The sequence below is a fragment of the Phalangium opilio genome, unplaced genomic scaffold (assembly GCF_054372755.1).
Source record: "Phalangium opilio isolate 3A_F unplaced genomic scaffold, DU_Popi_V2 ptg000070l_1, whole genome shotgun sequence".
Lineage (NCBI taxonomy): Eukaryota > Metazoa > Arthropoda > Arachnida > Opiliones > Phalangiidae > Phalangium > Phalangium opilio.
Window position 1 is genome coordinate 1,278,955 of NW_028324182.1, and position 18,861 is coordinate 1,297,815.

The 18,861-nt window shown below is 35.9% G+C and overlaps 3 protein-coding genes and 1 long non-coding RNA gene across 5 annotated transcripts; 2 read left to right on the forward strand and 2 right to left on the reverse strand.

Annotated features, from left to right (window-relative positions):
* Positions 1-3,242: 3,242 nt before the first annotated feature.
* On the reverse strand, positions 3,243-4,243 carry LOC149660995 (uncharacterized). Its single transcript, XM_089843644.1, has 5 exons — positions 4,201-4,243; positions 4,111-4,167; positions 3,818-4,032; positions 3,596-3,755; positions 3,243-3,420 (listed from the first exon to the last, which is right to left on the reverse strand). Exons 1-5 carry the CDS (start codon positions 4,241-4,243, stop codon positions 3,281-3,283), a joined length of 615 nt encoding a protein of 204 aa, XP_089699770.1. The 3' UTR covers positions 3,243-3,280.
* A 110-nt stretch (positions 4,244-4,353) lies between these two features.
* Positions 4,354-5,818, forward strand: LOC149660996 (uncharacterized; the record flags this gene model as incomplete). The annotated part of the gene is made up of 5 exons (XM_089843646.1): positions 4,354-4,759; positions 4,826-4,972; positions 5,073-5,172; positions 5,251-5,452; positions 5,509-5,818. Coding segments are annotated over exons 1-5 (1,098 nt in total), but the record flags the coding sequence as incomplete, so codon positions are not given.
* An 885-nt stretch (positions 5,819-6,703) lies between these two features.
* On the forward strand, positions 6,704-7,483 carry LOC149660997 (uncharacterized). Its single transcript, XM_089843843.1, has 3 exons — positions 6,704-6,885; positions 7,090-7,238; positions 7,291-7,483. The coding sequence occupies exons 1-3, from the start codon at positions 6,719-6,721 to the stop codon at positions 7,473-7,475; spliced, it is 501 nt and encodes a 166-aa protein (XP_089699969.1). The 5' UTR covers positions 6,704-6,718; the 3' UTR covers positions 7,476-7,483.
* An 8,400-nt stretch (positions 7,484-15,883) lies between these two features.
* On the reverse strand, positions 15,884-17,046 carry LOC149660998 (uncharacterized). Of its 2 annotated transcripts, XR_016369053.1 has the most exons (3): positions 16,903-17,046; positions 16,250-16,794; positions 15,884-15,946 (listed from the first exon to the last, which is right to left on the reverse strand). It is a non-coding gene; the product is annotated as an uncharacterized LOC149660998 (long non-coding RNA). The 2 variants fall into 2 exon arrangements; XR_016369052.1 differs by lacking the exon at positions 15,884-15,946 and having other exon boundaries at positions 16,146-16,794.
* Between the last annotated feature and the right edge of the window lie 1,815 nt (positions 17,047-18,861).

Below are 18,861 nucleotides of genomic sequence, written 5' to 3' on the forward strand. Positions count from 1 at the left end.
ACATTTTAAGCAAATTTTATATAATTTTCCAAATAAGTGACCGCCTTTCCAAAATATGTTGTTTATCATCCCAAATAATGTTACGCCTTTTCCAAAATATTGTGGTTTATCTTCATTTACTTCCCAAATAATGTCACGCCTTTTCCAAAATATTGTTGTTTATCTTCATTTATTTCCCAAATAATGTTACGCCTTTTCCAAAATTTTGTGGTTTATCTTCATTTATTTCCCAAATAATGTTACGCCTTTTCCAAAATTTTGTGGTTTATCTTCATTTATTTCCCAAATAATGTTACGCCTTTTCCAAAATATTGTGGTTTATCTTCATTTATTTCCCAAATAATGTTACGCCTTTTCCAAAATATTGTTGTTTATCTTCATTTATTTCCCAATTAATGTTACGCCTTTTCCAAAATATTGTGGTTTATCTTCATTTATTTCCCAAATAATGTTACGCCTTTTCCAAAATATTGTGGTTTATCTTCATTTATTTCCCAAATAATGTTACGCCTTTTCCAAAATATTGTGGTTTATCTTCATTTATTTCCCAAATAATGTTACGCCTTTTCCAAAATATTGTGGTTTATCTTTATTTACTTCCGAAATAATCTACGCAATTTAGCAAAATATCGTTGTTTATTTTTAAAATTGGAGCTCGCTGGTATGAGAATTCTATGTGTTTCAGTGGGTGTTTAAAATTTCATAGCTATATTTCCGCAGTGTGTGCTCCCTGATTTCCGTCGCGAGTCCTTGTTATTATATTTACCCCCCCCCCCGGGTAGTTTTTCAAGATCGAGGGCAGAATGCGTTTAGGCGCGTAGCGGTCTTAATGGCGGTAAGTACATGCAATTTTCATATTTTCAAAAATTTTTTTGACCATTTTGCGGCGGGTTTAGAATTTTTTCACTATTTTTTTCGAACTCCCCGTGGCCTAGTTAGTCAGAATCAGGTGTTGGTTGAGTTAGTCAAGTAAAGTAAAATCCTACCCTAACGTCCTCAATCGGGTAACTGATGATTACGTGTCGCGATTAAACTATACTAACTTCCTCAAACCGGTAACTGATAATGACGTGTCGCAATTAAGCTATACTAACTTCCTTAATCGGTTAATTTTAATTTTAAACTTAGACTATATCATATATTTATTTTAATCTTAATTAAATTACAGAATAATATATATTGTAACTTCCTCAATCGGTTAATTTTAAACTTAATTAAACTACATCATTATTTATAAAGATATCATTAATCTCAATGTGAACGTGGACTGCTCGCTTAAGCAGACGAGTTTTCAAGATACGATATCATTGGTTAACTCATGGTGAACTTTGCCTGCTAATTCGTTTCTCTCTACATTCAAGACTAATAAGGTTTTAGGAAAAGAACTCTAAGCTTCAGACGTGACTTTGAGGCCGACTTAACGTCATATTAACGTGGTAGTGGGCGATTATTTAATTTCTCTCTCTTAGCGCGAAACGCTATGGCAGCTTTTATCTTATGGGCTATATAAGTATTCGGTGGCGCAATCCTAGCGTGCCGGGTTTCCGAACCGTAGCGTTAACGTTGGTACGTTCGAGTCCACTCGGGGATTTGGAAATTTTCGAAATAAAATAATATAAAGTTTAGCTACCCTAGGTCCATCTGTTCGCGTTTTAGAGCATTAAATGAATAAATTTAAACAAATCAACGCGAAAATGGGCGGGGATAGCACGCGAAAATGGGTGGGGATAGGGCGGGGTTAAGGCTATAATGGGGAAAAAAGGGGGTAATATAGGAGGGAAAGGCACTAAAAAAAGGGGTAAAAATGGGGGTAAAAGTGGGGGGTAGTAAATCTTCGGTATAAATGCATTACTTTTTAACGCCATCTATGGCGGTAAAAAGTAAAAACCGCGGAAGTCACCTGACGGCCCGGAGTAATCGGCAACCGCCGCAGCGAGAGCAGAGCAGTATCAGAGTACCAAGAGGAAAGATTTTGAAGGACTGATGAGGAGTCCCCGTCATTCCCCGATCAGCGGACAGCAGCATAAAGTAACGTGATTCGCCAATCTGGAAGTCAATTTTACGGAAGCTACCACTCTCTCGCGGCTGGAGAATTTTCTGAATTTGGTCTAATACCAAAATATTTGGTCTAAATTTGACTTTAAAGATAACTGAGCCATTACAACCAAATGAGGATTTGGTTCAAAACCGATATTTGAATTTGTCGGTGTAAATATTCAGTCCACTATTTGGTTGAAACGAATACTTTCAAATACCGCGCACAGCCCTACTGTGCTCCTTGGCAGTGAAAAGAATCTCGCTTTCTTTGGAACCGGCGCCTCTAAAGATATCTCGGATCGAGAGAAAAGGGATGGGGGAAATGACGTTGACGGCAGCAGGGTGAGAAATAAGGCGGTGGCACTGGCCACATGACCAGTTTAAAAATTGCTTTGACCAGAATATTCATTAAATGCCTAGGATCCATTTGTCACCGTGACCACTTTTTAAATTCCCCTTCTTTAGTAAAAAATAAATTCCCAGTTGTGGGTTATTGGAATTAATACATATAAAACAAATAGACAGTATGTAAAACCTAGAACCATTTCAGGGCAGCTCTGACTTTATGTAGAAATATTAAGTGGTCATTGACCAGTTTTTAAATTGAAACGCTTGGGCTCTACTGGTCAAATGACCAGTTAAAAATTTTCCTTATTTCTCACCTTGGACGGCAGTGGACTGAGCCCTACGGGCTGAACATCCCTAGTAGCCAAATGCAATCGGCCCAACAGTTACGAATATGCTATTGGCCAATGGTGTTGGCAAACCATCAATTGAACAGTCGAAATGTCCTACTTGGCCAATAGCTGTTTTTGGAGTTGGGCAGATGATACAAGTTTCAAGGAAACCAGCATTTGGCCAATTGCTGTTTTTGGAGTTGGGCAGGAGAAAAGTTATTCAGAGAAACCAGCATTTGGCCAAAAGCAGTTTTTTCAATTGGGCAGGAGATACATTTTCCATGGAAACCAGAATTTGGCCAATATCTGGTATTTTTGATGGAATGGAAAGGATAGCGTCTCTTAAACCATGTGATGGCCTTCATATTTTTTTACATCATAAGTTGAGTATTTGCCAATAGTAAAACCACCACATCCCCAACACTAACCCCTCCTCTCTTTCCCGGCAATAAATCCCCCCGATCAATCCCCCTCCCCCAAACTTTTTATGGTCAACTATAACTGCGATAGGTATAATAAAGTAACAAGTTAGGATTCAGTTTTTTAATAAAGAATTTCATTTCATTCTAGTCAGCTTGACAATTGTCCTTTTTCTTTTTCCTTTCTTCTCTCCCACCTTCTCTATCACCAGCGTATCTGAGCCATTTCTTGATAACAGCTTCGATGTCATAAATACGCGATCCCTTAATGTTACATTGAACTGCATCTGTTAATATTAAAAAAAAATGAAATTTGACTTTGATCATGAGTTAATCATACACGAGCTAGTGCTTTGATCAATATTTTGAGCTCAATTAATTCATCTAAACTAATAATGGGATAAAAAAATTAAAATCTATGGAAAATAGATTTTAATATAATTCTATGGCAATATTACTTACCAGTAATGATTTCTTTCATTTTCAATCCTTGAAAAGCTTGTTTTCCATTCATACCAATCCAATTAAACTGCAATATTAATCCATGAGAAAACACTCTTTTTAAAATGCTTCTGCAAGTATCTCCAACTCTTTTTCCTCCAACAGCAGCTAATTTGTTCACCTTTAAAGACAATTAAGATGACAAGTTTGTTAACTATAAATAACTTATTTTGGGAAACTTACAATCCTCCTCCTGATTTCTTCATTTTCTACAAGATTTTCCAAATATTGTAAATCCTCCAAAGTAGCCAAAGGTAGATTTGGTAAACCTTCAACTTCGCAGTCCTTTGAAGTGTTACGAGCCAGTTCCTGCTGTGTATTAAGTATTCTGTTTAGCTTCATATTTATGTCTGAGAGCATCAAAAACACAGATTTTTCGAATTTAGATCTGTTATTTTCTGAAAATTCAACAGTTAATCATTCTAAATCAATAATTTATACTTTCATCTTGGTTATTTGATAATTCAAATCAATACCATTAACAATGCTGCAATTATTTGTAGAGGCTTGATTATAACCATCACTTCGAAGTGCTACAATATTTTATCAAATGAATTAAAGCCTACCTGCACTATCCCCTTTCCCGGAGGCTACTTTCACGCAAAGCATCTAGCTCCGTCTCTTGTTTCCGTAAAGCCAACGGCGCATGCGCAAGCGAACAGGGCCGTGACGTAGTTGGCGACAAACAAACGGGTTTCGGGCTTCGGTGCGACGTGGATAATAACGCGTAGATCATAGGAAGGTGTTAAGTTTCGCTAGCGGTTATTAATTTATTTTGTTTCCAAAATGGTCTATTGTTGTGCTTATTCGTGTAAATCTTCAAGCGCAAACCCCGGTAATAGTTTTTATCGTTTTCCTTTGGATAATAAGGATCTTTTAAAGCAGTGGCTAGCTAAAATTAAAAGGAAAAACTTCACGCCTACAAAGGCTTCGCGTGTATGTCATTTGCATTTTGAACTGGATTGTTTTGAACTAAGTGGAAGAAAAGAATTTTTGTCTTCAATTGGTTACAGTGGTAGTCGAAATTCAAAATTAAAACCCAATGCTGTACCAACAATATTCTCGTTCAATGAACCAAAGTTGGCACCTAAACGGGTGGCTGCGTTAAAGCGGCGTAGAAGAGAGGTAGTCCTATTTATGAAGTTCGAAATATGCGTTTTTGGTTTCTATTATATTTTATTTTACATCTAGGTTGTAAGTGACTTAATTAAAGTTAAATCAGGTTCAGGCACTTTTGATCAGGAAATAAATAACGAGGAAATGCAGACTGACTCCAGCGAACCTGATAATGACGAAATAATTATGCCCTCAACTAGTGGCATACCTTCTTCAAATAAGGTATTATGGTGTAAAATGATGAGAGTTAATAATTTAGAGATAAAAAATCATGATTAAGGTATAAGTGTAGATATTATATATTACATTTATATACATACAGAAACAAGTAGAAGCCAAAACAAAACCGGCAAGTAGTCAAACCCCGAGAATAAATTATCGTTCAAAACTATCTCAGACAAAATTTGCTAGTAATACGAAAGGTAAATCTAAGCTGACAGAAGTAACTGTTTTTTTGGTTTAAATTAAAAATATTCTGATAATGTCATTTACTTTTAAAGCTGTACAAACTGAAAGTATAACTGAGATTAAGAAAACTAGTAACGCTGAGACACAGTGCAACCTTTACACGTCTAACGAGCCTATAGTGGGTTTACGAAAAGAAATCCTTTTTACTGGTGATGATGATGATAACAGCAGCAATGAAGAGTTCCAAGATAACGAAAAAGAGGACCCATCTTATAATCCCATTGATATTTCAGGGTATTTTTTTTTCTCTTAATTAAACGGAATAGAAGTAACAAATTAAAACTTTACAGATCTGAATCTGACGAAGATTTGCCCAGTCACGACATGAAAAATGAAAGAAAGTTTATAGTTTTTGAGAGCTGTCTGATGAGCCTTTTTGCAACCTGTTTAGTTTGTTCTAGTTCAGCAGTAGCTAAAATTAAACAGGTTTTGGGTACAATGGTTGCCATAGAAATTGAGTGTGTCAATCGTCATGTGAGAACTTGGTTTAGCCAACCAACTCATGGAAAAATGCCACTTGGAAATTTAATCTCAGCGGCAGTGATCTTGTTTTCTGGTGGTCACTCAGCAAACATCATAAGAATGTACAACTTTCTCCAAATCCCATTTATTTCATCTCGGACCTATTTCAAAATCCAGAAATTTTACTTACATCCTACGATTATGCTTCGCTGGCAAAGAGAAGAAAAAGCTCTTCTTGGCTATTATAGAGCAAGGGCTGAAAGGTACACTTTTGGAGGGGATGGTCGTTGTGACAGTCCTGGCCATAGTGCTAAATATGGCTCCTATACCCTCATGGATTTAGAAACTGGAGAAATAGTAACATTCCAGCTAGTACAGGTACAATAACACGTTTGGTTTTTAAATAATGGTTTTTATCATATTGAATTGGGTTGATTACGTAGAGTAACGAAGTTACATCTTCCACCGCCATGGAGTTAGAGGGTTTAAAGCGTTGCATGAAGGTAGTGGACAGTAACGAAGTTTACCTAAAGACCCTAATTACTGATCGTCACATCCAAGTCAGAAAATACTTGAGGGAATCTTATCCTGAAGTGGCTCATCAATTTGATGCTTGGCATATTTCTAAAGGTACGTTTTAGTTCAAACATGAGTATCATTCCATGGTATTTATTTAACCATTTTAAAGCCGTTGCCAAGAAATTTAACCAAGCTGCAAAGATCAATGATTGCCAAATAATTGAGAGATGGACTCAAAGTCTCACAAATCACCTTCATTGGTGCGCTTGTAGCAGTCCAGGAAGACCTCTAGAGAAAAAGGACAAATGGTTGAGCTTGCTTAACCACATATCAAATAAACACACGGACCATGATTTGGAATATTTCAAAAATTGCGTTCACCCACCGATGAATCAAGAAACGCGAGTGAAAGGGACGAAAAAGAAAAAATGGATTCGAGAGGGTAAGCTTTACCCTTATCAAATTACGATGAACCGTCAATTTATAAAATTAAAATGTAATAACTAAAATTTAGGTACAATGGCGCACATTCAAGTGTCCAAAATTGTAAAAAATACTAGGCTTTGCAATGATATCAAAATGATATCCAGCGATGGTCAAACGAGTAGCCTTGAAGGATACCATTCGCAATTGCTAACAATGGCTCCAAAAAATACACACTTCTTTTATGAAGGCATGCAGTCAAGGTAATGGACTTTATTTTAAACTCATTACAGGGTGTTTCTGAAAGGTCAATCAGAAATTAAAGGGGGTGTTCTTTTGGGCAAAATGTCATAGAATATTTTTAATTTCTGATAGACCTTTCAGAAACACCCTGTATATCTCACGTCTAAATTAACAACAATCATTTGGTTTGAAATGGTACTTCTTTCCTTATATGGGTTTATCAGGTTAGCTCTGGCGGCTTTGCACAACAATGAGAACAGTTTCAGATGTCAAAAAGAAAATGCCAATGGAGAACTGCGCTACAAAACCAAATTTCCCAAAGCGAAGAAAGGGCGCTGTATTGTATCTGCAGTCAAAGAAGAGGCCACATATGGTACAATATTTGCCCTTCAGTCAAAAAAAGTTCTAATTATAATTTTTAACAGATTACGTGGATCAACTAATTGAATTAGATTTTGAAAGGAGAAGTGAATTTCCATCTTACGAAGAAGCAAGATTAAATCTAGAAATGCAACCAAATCTTGTGCCTCCTCCTTTGTCAAACACTTACACCACACCACCACCTAAAGCTGAATTAATTAGAAACCATGTTTCTAGATTCCAAAATTAAGGCTGATGACACTGGATTTTTTAATTTTTAAAATATTGTGTTATTTGAGTGCAGTTAATGCACTTTTCATATTACCAAATAAAAAAATACTAAAACTATGTTTTAATTTCATTCATCAAATCATAAAACTTTTAGGAACTTTTATTGAGCAATAATTTGATTTAGTAGTATCACAAATTTAATTTTATGACTTAACAATGTAGTATCACAAATTCAGTTTTATGACTTAACAATATTTTAGTTTTGACCTTGAAGATTCTTGATGTATCATAAATTTAGTTTTAAGACTTAACAATATTTTAGTTTATCTTGGAAGATCAGAAATAAGATTTAGTATTTTAGTTTTTAAATATCACAAATTTTAGCTTTTACTTTTGACTTAGAAAGTTAAGACTAATAATATTTTAAACTCAATTTTTGGTTTAAACATATACAAATCCTTTGTATATCAAGTTTGGGGCAGGAAATCTTTCCCTTATCTTATTAACAACACAAGCTGGTATAATTACCCTCTGGCGTTTACCCAAGTGTTGATAAACAAACCGGACGAATTGTCGGTATGCTGTGTAACGATGTCTCCTAAAACGTATTAATAGCTAATTAACCTGGTAGTTTAACAATAAAAACTAATATCGTACTCGGCAGTAATCATGTTCCTATCATTCACGCCAAATCTTCTCATGTCCGCTCTTACATACGCGTTGTAAGCCGTCTTTAAAACTTCTTCTTCAAGACATTTCAAAGAAAAGCCCACATGTTGTGTTACACAGAGGTGCCCACCTTCATTGGATTTTCTTTTAACTGCTACTTGTTCACAGCAGCAGATACATTCTTCGGGGCTTCCCAGAACAACACAATTTTGACAGGTACACCTTCCAAATATACACTAATTAAGGCTGAGTTCATCCAAACTAAATTAAAATTGAAAATCCCAATTACCATGTTCTGACATTCGTCATTCTATTTTCTATATCCATGGCACTCTCATCGGATTCTTCGCCCGAATCCCTATTTATAATTTCTTCATCACTGGATGAGTCAGTTTCCGGTTCAAATTGATAAGGCTCAACGTTATTAGCCATAACTATTAAGTTTTAAAACTTAAATGTGCCGTACATTCCCAAATTATAACAAGAGAACAGTGGGTTACAGCCTCGTCTGAGTCGTCTCTATCAAAAAATCCGCCGTATTTGTCTCCGACTACGTCACGCGGCTAGGGGGTTTGAACTTTTTTGACTATTTTGCTGAAATGCCGAATTCTGAATCGTGAATTTTGGAAATGAAGTAGAATGGAGACCGTCTGAACTTTTTTGACTATTTTGCTGAAATGCCGAATTCTGAACCGTGAACTTTGAAATTAATGTAAGATAAAGACCGTCTGAACTTTTTTGACTAATTTGCTGAAATGCCGAATTCTGAACCGAAATTAATGTAAGATAGAGACCGTCTGAACTTTTTTGACTATTTTGCTGAAATGCCGAATTCTGAATCGTGAATTTTGGAAATGAAGTAGAATGGAGACCGTCTGAACTTTTATGACTATTTTGCTGAAATGCCGAATTCTGAACCGTGAACTTTGAAATTAATGTAAGATAGAGACCGTCTGAACCTTTTTGACTATTTTACTGAAATGCCGAATTCTGAACCGTGAATTTTGAAAATGAAATAGAATGGAGACCGTCTGAACTTTTTTGACTATTTTGCTGAAATGCCGAATTCTGAACCGAAATTAATGTAAGATAGAGACCGTCTGAACCTTTTTGACTATTTTGCTGAAATGCCGAATTCTGAATCGTGAATTTTGGAAATGAAGTAGAATGGAGACCGTCTGAACTTTTTTGACTATTTTGCTGAAATGCCGAATTCAGAACCGAAATTAATGTAAGATAGAGACCGTCTGAACTTTTTTGACTATTTTGCTGAAATGCCGAATTCTGAACCGAAATTAATGTAAGATAGAGACCGTCTGAACTTTTTTGACTAATTTGCTGAAATGCTGAATTCTGAACCGTGAACTTTGAAATTAATGTAAGATAGAGACCGTCTGAACCTTTTTGACTATTTTGCTGAAATGCTGAATTCTGAACCGTGAATTTTGAAAATGAAGTAGAATGGAGACCGTCTGAACTTTTTTGACTATTTTGCTGAAATGCCGAATTCTGAACCGTGAATTTTGAAAATGAAATAGAATGGAGACCGTCTGAACTTTTTTGACTATTTTGCTGAAATGCCGAATTCTGAGCCGTGAATTTTGAAAATGAAATAGAATGGAGACCGTCTGAACTTTTTTGACTATTTTGCTGAAATGCCGAATTCTGAACCGAAATTAATATAGATAGAGACCGTCTGAACTTTTTTGACTATTTTGCTGAAATGCCGAATTCTGAACCGTGAATTTTGAAAATGAAGTAGAATGGAGACCGTCTGAACTTTTTTGACTATTTTGCTGAAATGCCGAATTCTGAACCGTGAACTTTGAAATTAATGTAAGATAGAGAATAATAAAAGCAGAATCTACTAAAATTATGAAATTGATGCTAATAATATTTGAAAAGGTGGATTTTAATTGAGAAAAAATTAGGAAAAGGTCCCATTTTATTTGTGTTGCAAATAAAGTAAGCATCCAAATTCTGAAAAAGGTGGATTTTAATTGAGAAAAATTTCAGAAAAGGTCTCATTTTATTTGAGTATAAAAATTTTGGAAAAAGCAAATTTTAGTTGAGAAAGCCTTGTTACTTAAAAACCAATTAGTGCCTTTTTCCCAAAATACTGGTTTATTGCTTTTTTTAGAAACTAAAATATCGTTAATGTAATTTTTCCAACTTCCCGCTTATATTCGCCTTTTCCTTATTTTTGGAATTTCTAATATTTTCTTCACACAATTATTTAGAAATTTCTCAGATTACTTTACCAAAAATGAATGGTTTTGGTAAATTCTGTATGTCCTAAAAATACCATAACTATAATTCTGTCGCCAGTCCTTGAAGTTCATTTAGTTGCCCTCCCCCCGGCATATTATCAATTCAGCATTTCAGCAAAATATTCGAAAAATTCAGACGGTGTCTATCTTACAATAATTTCGGTTCAGAATTCGGCATTTCAGCAAAAAAGTCAAAAACGTTCAGACGGTCTCTGTCTTGCATTAATTTCGGTTCAGAATTCGGCATTTCAGCAAAATAGTCAAAAAAGTTCAGACGGTCTCCATTCTATTTCATTTTCAAAATTCACGGTTCAGAATTCGGCATTTCAGTAAAATAGGCAAAAAAGTTCAGACGGTCTCCATTCTTTTTCATTTTCAAAATTCACGGTTCAGAATTCAGCATTTCAGCAAAATAGTCAAAAATTTTCAGACGGTCTCCATTGTATTTCATTTTCAAAATTCACGGTTCATAATTCGGCATTTCAGCAAATTAGTCAAAAAAGTTCAGACGGTCTCTATCTTACATTAATTTCAAAGTTCACGGTTCAGAATTCGGCATTTCAGCAAAATAGTCAAAAAAGTTCAGACGGTCTCTATCTTACATTAATTTCAAAGTTCACGGTTCAGAATTCAGCATTTCAGCAAAATAGTCAAAAAAGTTCAGACGGTCTCCATTGTATTTCATTTTCAAAATTCACGGTTCAGAATTCGGCATTTCAGCAAAATAGTCAAATAAGTTCAGACGGTCTCCATTCTACTTCATTTCCAAAATTCACGGTTCAGAATTCGGCATTTCAGCAAATTAGTCAAAAAAGTTCAGACGGTCTCTATCTTACATTAATTTCGGTTCAGAATTCGGCATTTCAGCAAAATAGTCAAAAACGTTCAGACGGTCACTATCTTACATTAATTTCGGTTCAGAATTCGGCATTTCAGCAAAATAGTCAAAAAAGTTCAGACGGTCTCTATCTTACATTAATTTCGGTTCAGAATTCGGCATTTCAGCAAAATAGTCAAAAAAGTTCAGACGGTCTTTATCTTACATTAATTTCGGTTCAGAATTCGGCATTTCAGCAAAATAGTCAAAAAGTTCAGACGGTCTCTATCTTACATTAATTTCGGTTCAGAATTCGGCATTTCAGCAAAATAGTCAAAAAAGTTCAGACGGTCTCTATCTTACATTAATTTCAAAGTTCACGGTTCAGAATTCAGCATTTCAGCAAAATAGTCAAAAAAGTTCAGACGGTCTCCATTGTATTTCATTTTCAAAATTCACGGTTCAGAATTCGGCATTTCAGCAAAATAGTCAAATAAGTTCAGACGGTCTCCATTCTACTTCATTTCCAAAATTCACGGTTCAGAATTCGGCATTTCAGCAAATTAGTCAAAAAAGTTCAGACGGTCTCTATCTTACATTAATTTCGGTTCAGAATTCGGCATTTCAGCAAAATAGTCAAAAAAGTTCAGACGGTCTCTATCTTACATTAATTTCGGTTCAGAATTCGGCATTTCAGCAAAATAGTCAAAAAAGTTCAGACGGTCTCTATCTTACATTAATTTCGGTTCAGAATTCGGCATTTCAGCAAAATAGTCAAAAAAGTTCAGACGATCTCGTACTTTAATTTCAAAGTTCACGGTTCAGAATTCAGCATTTCAGCAAAATAGTCAAAAAGGTTCAGACGATCTCTTACTTTAATTTCAATGTTCACTGTTCAGAATTCGGCATTTCAGCAAAATAGTCAAAAAGGTTCAGACAGTTTACGGTTTGGTAGGATGGGAGAATTTTATAGTAGGAATTCTACTATTTTCAGCAGTTCAGACGTTCAGACATTCAGCAGATTAGTCGATCCCTGTATCTGGCTCGTTTCCTTCTCTTTTGCCTACAACTTAAATCAGAAATATCTCTATCATAGCTCATACCAACCCTCTTAGTTTGATTATTAGACATAGTTAACTAAATTACCAAAGACCGACCCTCTTTAAATATCTATTCACAATAACCAAAGTTCACAAAACCCAGCCGTCGTCTGCTTCCGACCTTTGGTAGGGAGAAAACGTGAGACCCTCCCGCGCGCCACCTTCCTATCGATAGAAGATAGAGAATAACCCTAAACAAAAATAAGTCTATTCCTAAGCGTAATTAGATCTACCTGAATTATTCTTCAAATTCAAATAAATACCATCAAAAGTGGATTATTGATACCACATAATTTTAGTCTATGATAACTAAATTAAGAGGGCCCTCTTGAAATATAGACAAAGAAAAATAAAACATGCAGTTACAGTACCTTTAAAATATCAGTTACCAACCAGATATGATTAACTTTGACACCTAAGAATAAAATTAGATTAAACACAAGAAAATTATAATATAACAAGTTGGGAAAACCAAAATATTACCTCTCCGTGTCGAGAAGATTATATAACCTTAAGTATCCAATGAAAACGTCGACCTTTTTGCCCTCATCCTTTCCCGCGCTTTGCGCTTCCGCATTTCATCCTTACTCTCAACATTATCTTCCTCCATTTTACATACAAAAATCAAATACTCACAAAAAGAAGTGGCAAAAACCTGCTGGCTCTTTACAACCACCTAATTTGACTTAATATCCAATTTCCAACAACAATAATATACCGGTAGTTTAATTGACAACCTACTAGCATCGAAATTCTCATTAAGAATGGCTCCCGCGGATAAAAAAGGGCAATTTTCAACTAGGTGGGCGTTATCTCATTAGATTTGAAAAATATCATTTCTCTTTTTTACCAATGCCTAACCGTTTGGATTTTTTTAAAGCAATCTTAGCACCAAAAAATATTTTTTGATACAAAATAAAGGTTTTATACTCTTATTAAGAATAGAACAAGAGGATAAAAAAGGTCTGTCCTCTCGTAATTTTTTAAGCTTTTATCATGATTACTCTATACAACAGTAACAAGGAGTATAAACCCATTAGTGGAAGCAGTATTTTTTTTCCGAAACAATCTCGCTTATGTTTATCCTCTCTAGACTTCGCTAAAAACGTATTACTCCTACGTAAAATATTAATAAACAGGCAAGGGTTCATACCATTAAAGGAGCGCAATATTATCCATATTTTCATTTCATATACAGAGAAAAGAAATTATTATGTTTCTGAGAGGAGCTTCCCATTTTTGTTGTTGTTTTGAAAAATATATCGCAATGCACGGGCCTTGATATATATAGGAGGCAATGAATGAAATATATCACAATGCACGTGCCTTGATAGATATAGGAGGCAATGAATGAAATATATCACAATGCACGGGCCTTGATAGATATAGGAGGCAATGAAGGAAATATATCGCATGCACGGGCCTTGGTAGATATAGGAGGCAATGATAATCTCTCTTTGCACGAGAAGTTTATCTTTAATATTTAAATAAATATAACTATTTTTAATTATTTTAGTTTTCAATAATTAACATTAATAATAGTTAAATCGTTTAAAATAAAGTTATACCTATTATCTTCTCAAACTTTGCTAATATTGACGTTTAAAGTGAAGGGTACCCCTCTTCCCGCTTTCTTCAAATTTTGGGGTATATATACGATTCGTTTCCATTATAATAGTAAGGAAAAAGCGCAATTGCGAAAACCTTCGGTGGGCGATCCCACCTTAGGGAGGCTAGACGTTTCTCGTAACCCTAGCTGATCGCCGCGTATATCCTAAAACCAAACGATGATAATGGAGTAGAAGCCAATGATCCAGATTGGTGTTTATGTGGAATAGACGGAAGACCAGTGGATGGTGGTGTTAGAAGCCAGTGTAAATGCAGACGGGTGTCAATGTGGGATTGACAAAGAACAGAAGATGGTGGTCATTAGAAGCCAGTATGTACAGACTGGTGTCCACGTGGAATGGACGAAGACTAGAAGATGGTGGTGATTAGAAGCCAGTAAGAACAGACTAGTGTCCGTGTGGGATGGACAAAGACCAGAAGATGGTGGTGTGAACTCAAGTAGAGGAGCCATTTCCATGACTGTGAAAGCAGTTCGGAAATGGCGAACACGTTTGCTCCGATACGCAAACTGCGAACGCGGTCACGTGGGTGTAACAACGGACAGACAGACACACACACAGACAGACACATAGACACACAGACAGACACGGCCGTTACAGAACCTCTCCTGGACTACGTCACACGGAGAGGTAAAAATCACATTTAGGCTTACGTTTTCAAACAATATTTTTGTTAAATCACGGCGGGACCTTCCAACTTGCTCGATATCTTCCGTAAAATAAAATGGCTATGCAGGCTACAGCCTACAGGAATGATCGTGCCCGCGAAACGCTCGGGTTAACAAAGGGAAAGCGGGGAATTTCCGAGAACCTTCTCTAAACTTTGTTTACCGTAGAAGTTCGCGCTGGCTCAGCTATACCTCTACCCCGTTTTTTCCAAGCAGGTTTTTTTAGATTTCCATGTTATAGATAGTTTTTAAACATGGAGGATTCATACCATTTTCACCAGGTAGCCGGGCTATCTGGAGGACAAAAGCAGACGGGTTTTTGTCCGCCAGTTAGCCCTGCCTCTTGGTGTAAATGTTATGAATCCTCCATGTGTGAAAATATCTATTAGTCAGGGCTATCTTCCCTCCCCTGTTCGTTCGCCCTTTGACTTCATTTATTTAAAGGGAGAGCGTAAAATAAAATGAGCTCCTTTTTTTACATACAAGCTCTATACATCGCTCATGTTTATAGCATTTCCCGCCAAATTCCGTTCGACGAAGCACGTGCCACTAAAATATTACTAGCCAGACTTGAAATTTTTAATGGCTAGGAAAATTACTTGAACATTTATTTCACCCTACCTTTAAGAGATGAATGTACCAAATTTATCCATTTCACCTCAGTGAAAAGTAAACATTTTTGCATCGCGCGCTATATATTTCCAAGCTTATAAACTTAGTTTCAAATTCAACTTCTTAATAATCTTACTACTACAAAGGTTGGATGAAACAATACGTCATGTATTTCATTATTTTTTTATCAATTTCCACAAAATAAGAAAAAAATCATGTGGTGGTTTTACAGTCGGGTAGGAGTTGGCCCATGTTTCCTAAGAAAAACGCTAAAACTCAGTTTAATTCTTCGTTTTAATTCTTAATTAAACGTTGTAAAGTTAACAAAATAAATATTTTAAAAGTTATTATGATTATGGTATCCTAGAAAGATATTTTATCTGTTATGTTGGGAATGTTTTGGTTTTTGTGCTGGCTTAATAGCTTTACTGGTCGGGTAAGTGATAGGTTACGACTACAAACCGATTGCGACAGACTACCAACTGCGCGACTTCTAGCCAACTCCAAAACGTATCGCTGGTGCTACTAGGGATATTCCCAAAAATTGGAAAGCACAAAAGTTCACCTCTCCGTCGTCTGCAACGCGTGAAACCGCTGCAATCCTTTATCCTAATCCTAATGATTGATTTATGAAATATTTTGAGTCGTCGACAAAATAAGTGGCAGGGCCGTCTTCAGTGTTATATGGGCCCCTGGGCAGTGCAGTATATTGGGCCCCCTAATCCCCTATACAAATAAAATTAATCGAGAAATAAAAATATTTATTTTTTTCCTTGAAACAAAAGTCTACAAATTTAATAGTCAACGCGAAAGTCAGAAACATTTGCGCACTTTCTTCCTTGAAAATTCCTTAACAATTGGATCGAAGTCGATCATTTTTTGGATCGCCATTACGTAATTTACGTTTGATCACATTATTGACAAATATCTTGTCTTGGAATTCTAATACTTTCTCCAACTGTATGCGTGTGAAAGGTCGCTTTCATGGTTCTGACAAGATGTCGGCCCATTTCGAATCCAGCACTCAACTGTGTTAGGATTGCTGATTACCCATAGCCCTGCATCTGTTTCCTGGAAGGAAGATGTTTTCGTTTCACATTTAGGCACTTCCACTGGTGGAATATCCTCATCTAGATCAGTTGTAGGAACAAGTGATGACTCCATTGCAATGTCGGTTGGAACTGTGGTAGTCGTTGAGGGCGTCGGTGATATTGTTGAAAGAGTAATTTTACCAGGCTCAGCACTTCTCATAACATATTAATGGAACCATGATGTTACCTTGGGAAATTTGTTAGCTTTCTCTTTCTCCTGCACAGCTCGTTTTATCTTCTGGGCACCGCTCAAAGTATTAAGTTTCATTTTTGAATTGATCACTAATAATCGCTATTTATAGTTTGTCTAACATCTCAGCCATAATTTTATTCATGACAGGCATTATATTTTAAACAGAGTTGTCTACTTTCAGCAGGGAAAGAAATAGACTTGTACCTCACGCGCCACCTAACAGCCGGAATGAGCGAGAAAATTCCAGGTTTTCTCTCTGCGCATGGGCAAAATTACAGTATAGACTGAATCTGTTTTAGGGTGAAGGATTCAAACTAAGTAAATAAGCCAATATGCGGTTGTGAAGTGAGGCCATGGGGAGGGGGGATAATGTAAAAGCCTAGGCAATGGGTGACTACCTTATAGGTCTCAGATTTTTAGTTTTACATTTTTCAAGTTCGAAGGCCAAATTTTTCATTGAAAAGACTGAATGACCGATGGAAAGTAGTTTACATTTTCTAGTGGTTTTCTTATGACAAGAAATGTAAAATGAGTATTATTTGGCAATTATGGGGCCCCTGTTCTTAAGGGGCCCCTGGACCAGTGCCCAACGGGCCCAATGGATAAGACGGCACTGATAAGTGGGAACCAATGGTATCATGGCCGTATAAATGTAGACGTGGAACTTAAGCACCCAAAAGCGACGTTTAATATGAGAATTATGATGAAAGATAAAATTCCGTACTCTGATATTTATTCTAATACTTTTCATGCGAACAATTTTAATAACAAAAAGCAATATAGAATGAATAATGTCTTTGCACGTGCTCTTTCGAAAACAATGTGAGTTTAATTTTGGTGAAAAAACGAAGATAAGTGTTTTTTTTTTCAAATAATTGATGTTTTATAATCATGTCTTTAAACTGATAAATTTTAATATCTTGTACTTCGGTAAGTTCGGTCATTCCATTTCCTTCTCTTAGCGTTTACTTTTCGTAGAGTTTGTCAACTAAAACATTTTTATTAATCTAATTAGAGTTAAAATTACAACAAATCTTCGGCCGGCCAACATTTGGTTTTGGCCTCGAACGAAATTCAAAGATTTTTCTCTTCAAACCAACTGCTTAGACTCTATTCCGACAGAGGTATCCTATTAGGCAATCCTCAGTCATGATCCATTACAATCATATCATGCTAGTTAAAGCTCTCTTGGGTTCCCTAAATCTACTTTACTACTGGTTTCATATCCAAAAAGTTTTGAAACTTGATTAACAATTGCTCCTTCTATTATCTGGTAATATAAAACCCATTAGTGAAATTTCAAGACATATGTTTATTTTTAGCCTTAGCCTCTTAATTCTAGAAATATCACAGATCTTTATATCTGCGAATTAGCTAAGACTTAAGGCAACTACTGCAGTTGCAATACGACAGTCTGGTTTTATTGGCTCTAGGGGCACCTGAGTATGAAAATGGCAGCAAATTGAAGCCGAATAGCCATAAGACCGGTGTGTAGGATATTGGGCCGCAAGCTTTGGATTGGAAAAATCTATCTTATTTTCTAAGAGTATAAGGTCTATGCAAATTTTCAGCCTTCTGGGTTAAGTGGTGTGGGCTGCGCGTTGATCACCAATTACTGACAGTTATTCAGTCAGGTTTTAAACTTAAATAGTCAGGCTATAACTTTAAATCAATATTCAAATAAAGTTTTGTATTATAAAGCACAAAATCAAATCAAAGGAAATTAAATGGGTGATTATATTAGGCTTGCAGAAGAAATTATAAGTTTTGTAATAATTTTAACTCGCTGCAAGCTAGACGATCGAAACATCACCATCAAGTGTTTTTTAGAATCTTGAACCAACTAACTTCTTCAATGTTAGGATGATCTGCACTAACGAAAGTAAGTATCCAGTTAGCAGAATCAAGAACGGCAAGACTAACATATCCATCTTCATCGCAGTTTCCCCGTCCTCGAAGGCTTTAGGTGGTTCAACAAAAGCGTTTCTTGCCCCGAAACGGATTTTGTCCAAACTTTTATAAAACATTCCGGAACTGAAGAGTACGTTCGTTCTACAAAATGTAAAAATTTTCATATTTAAGTTAAACATTTTGGTCTTATAATTTTACTAATTTGAATCCATAAGCCTGTCATACTTTCTAAAAGTCTGGGTGAAAAGAATTTTTACCACCTTTTTTAAAACGGCAGAGCGGAGTATTTCTTGTATATTGCTATCCTGGTGGCGATATGTCATAAACAGAACAATACTATGGTTATAAATAAAATAACTCGTTTAAAGGGGCGGAGGCTAAACTGGATAATCGGTCCTTGTCTATAGAATATGATGGACGCTCGCAAGCTCAAGAATAGACCAGGG

Coding starts and splice junctions, on each gene's coding strand:
- LOC149660997 (XM_089843843.1), top strand. CDS start 6,719: ATGGCGCACATTCAAGTGTCCAAAATTGTAAAAAATACTAGGCTTTGC. Junction 6,886..7,089: donor TATGAAGGCATGCAGTCAAG/GTAATGGACTTT, acceptor TGGGTTTATCAG/GTTAGCTCTGGCGGCTTTGC. Junction 7,239..7,290: donor CAAAGAAGAGGCCACATATG/GTACAATATTTG, acceptor AATTTTTAACAG/ATTACGTGGATCAACTAATT.
- LOC149660995 (XM_089843644.1), bottom strand. CDS start 4,243: ATGCTTTGCGTGAAAGTAGCCTCCGGGAAAGGGGATAGTGCAG. Junction 4,033..4,110: donor TAATTGCAGCATTGTTAATG/GTATTGATTTGA, acceptor TTGAATTTTCAG/AAAATAACAGATCTAAATTC. Junction 3,421..3,595: donor AATGAAAGAAATCATTACTG/GTAAGTAATATT, acceptor TAATATTAACAG/ATGCAGTTCAATGTAACATT.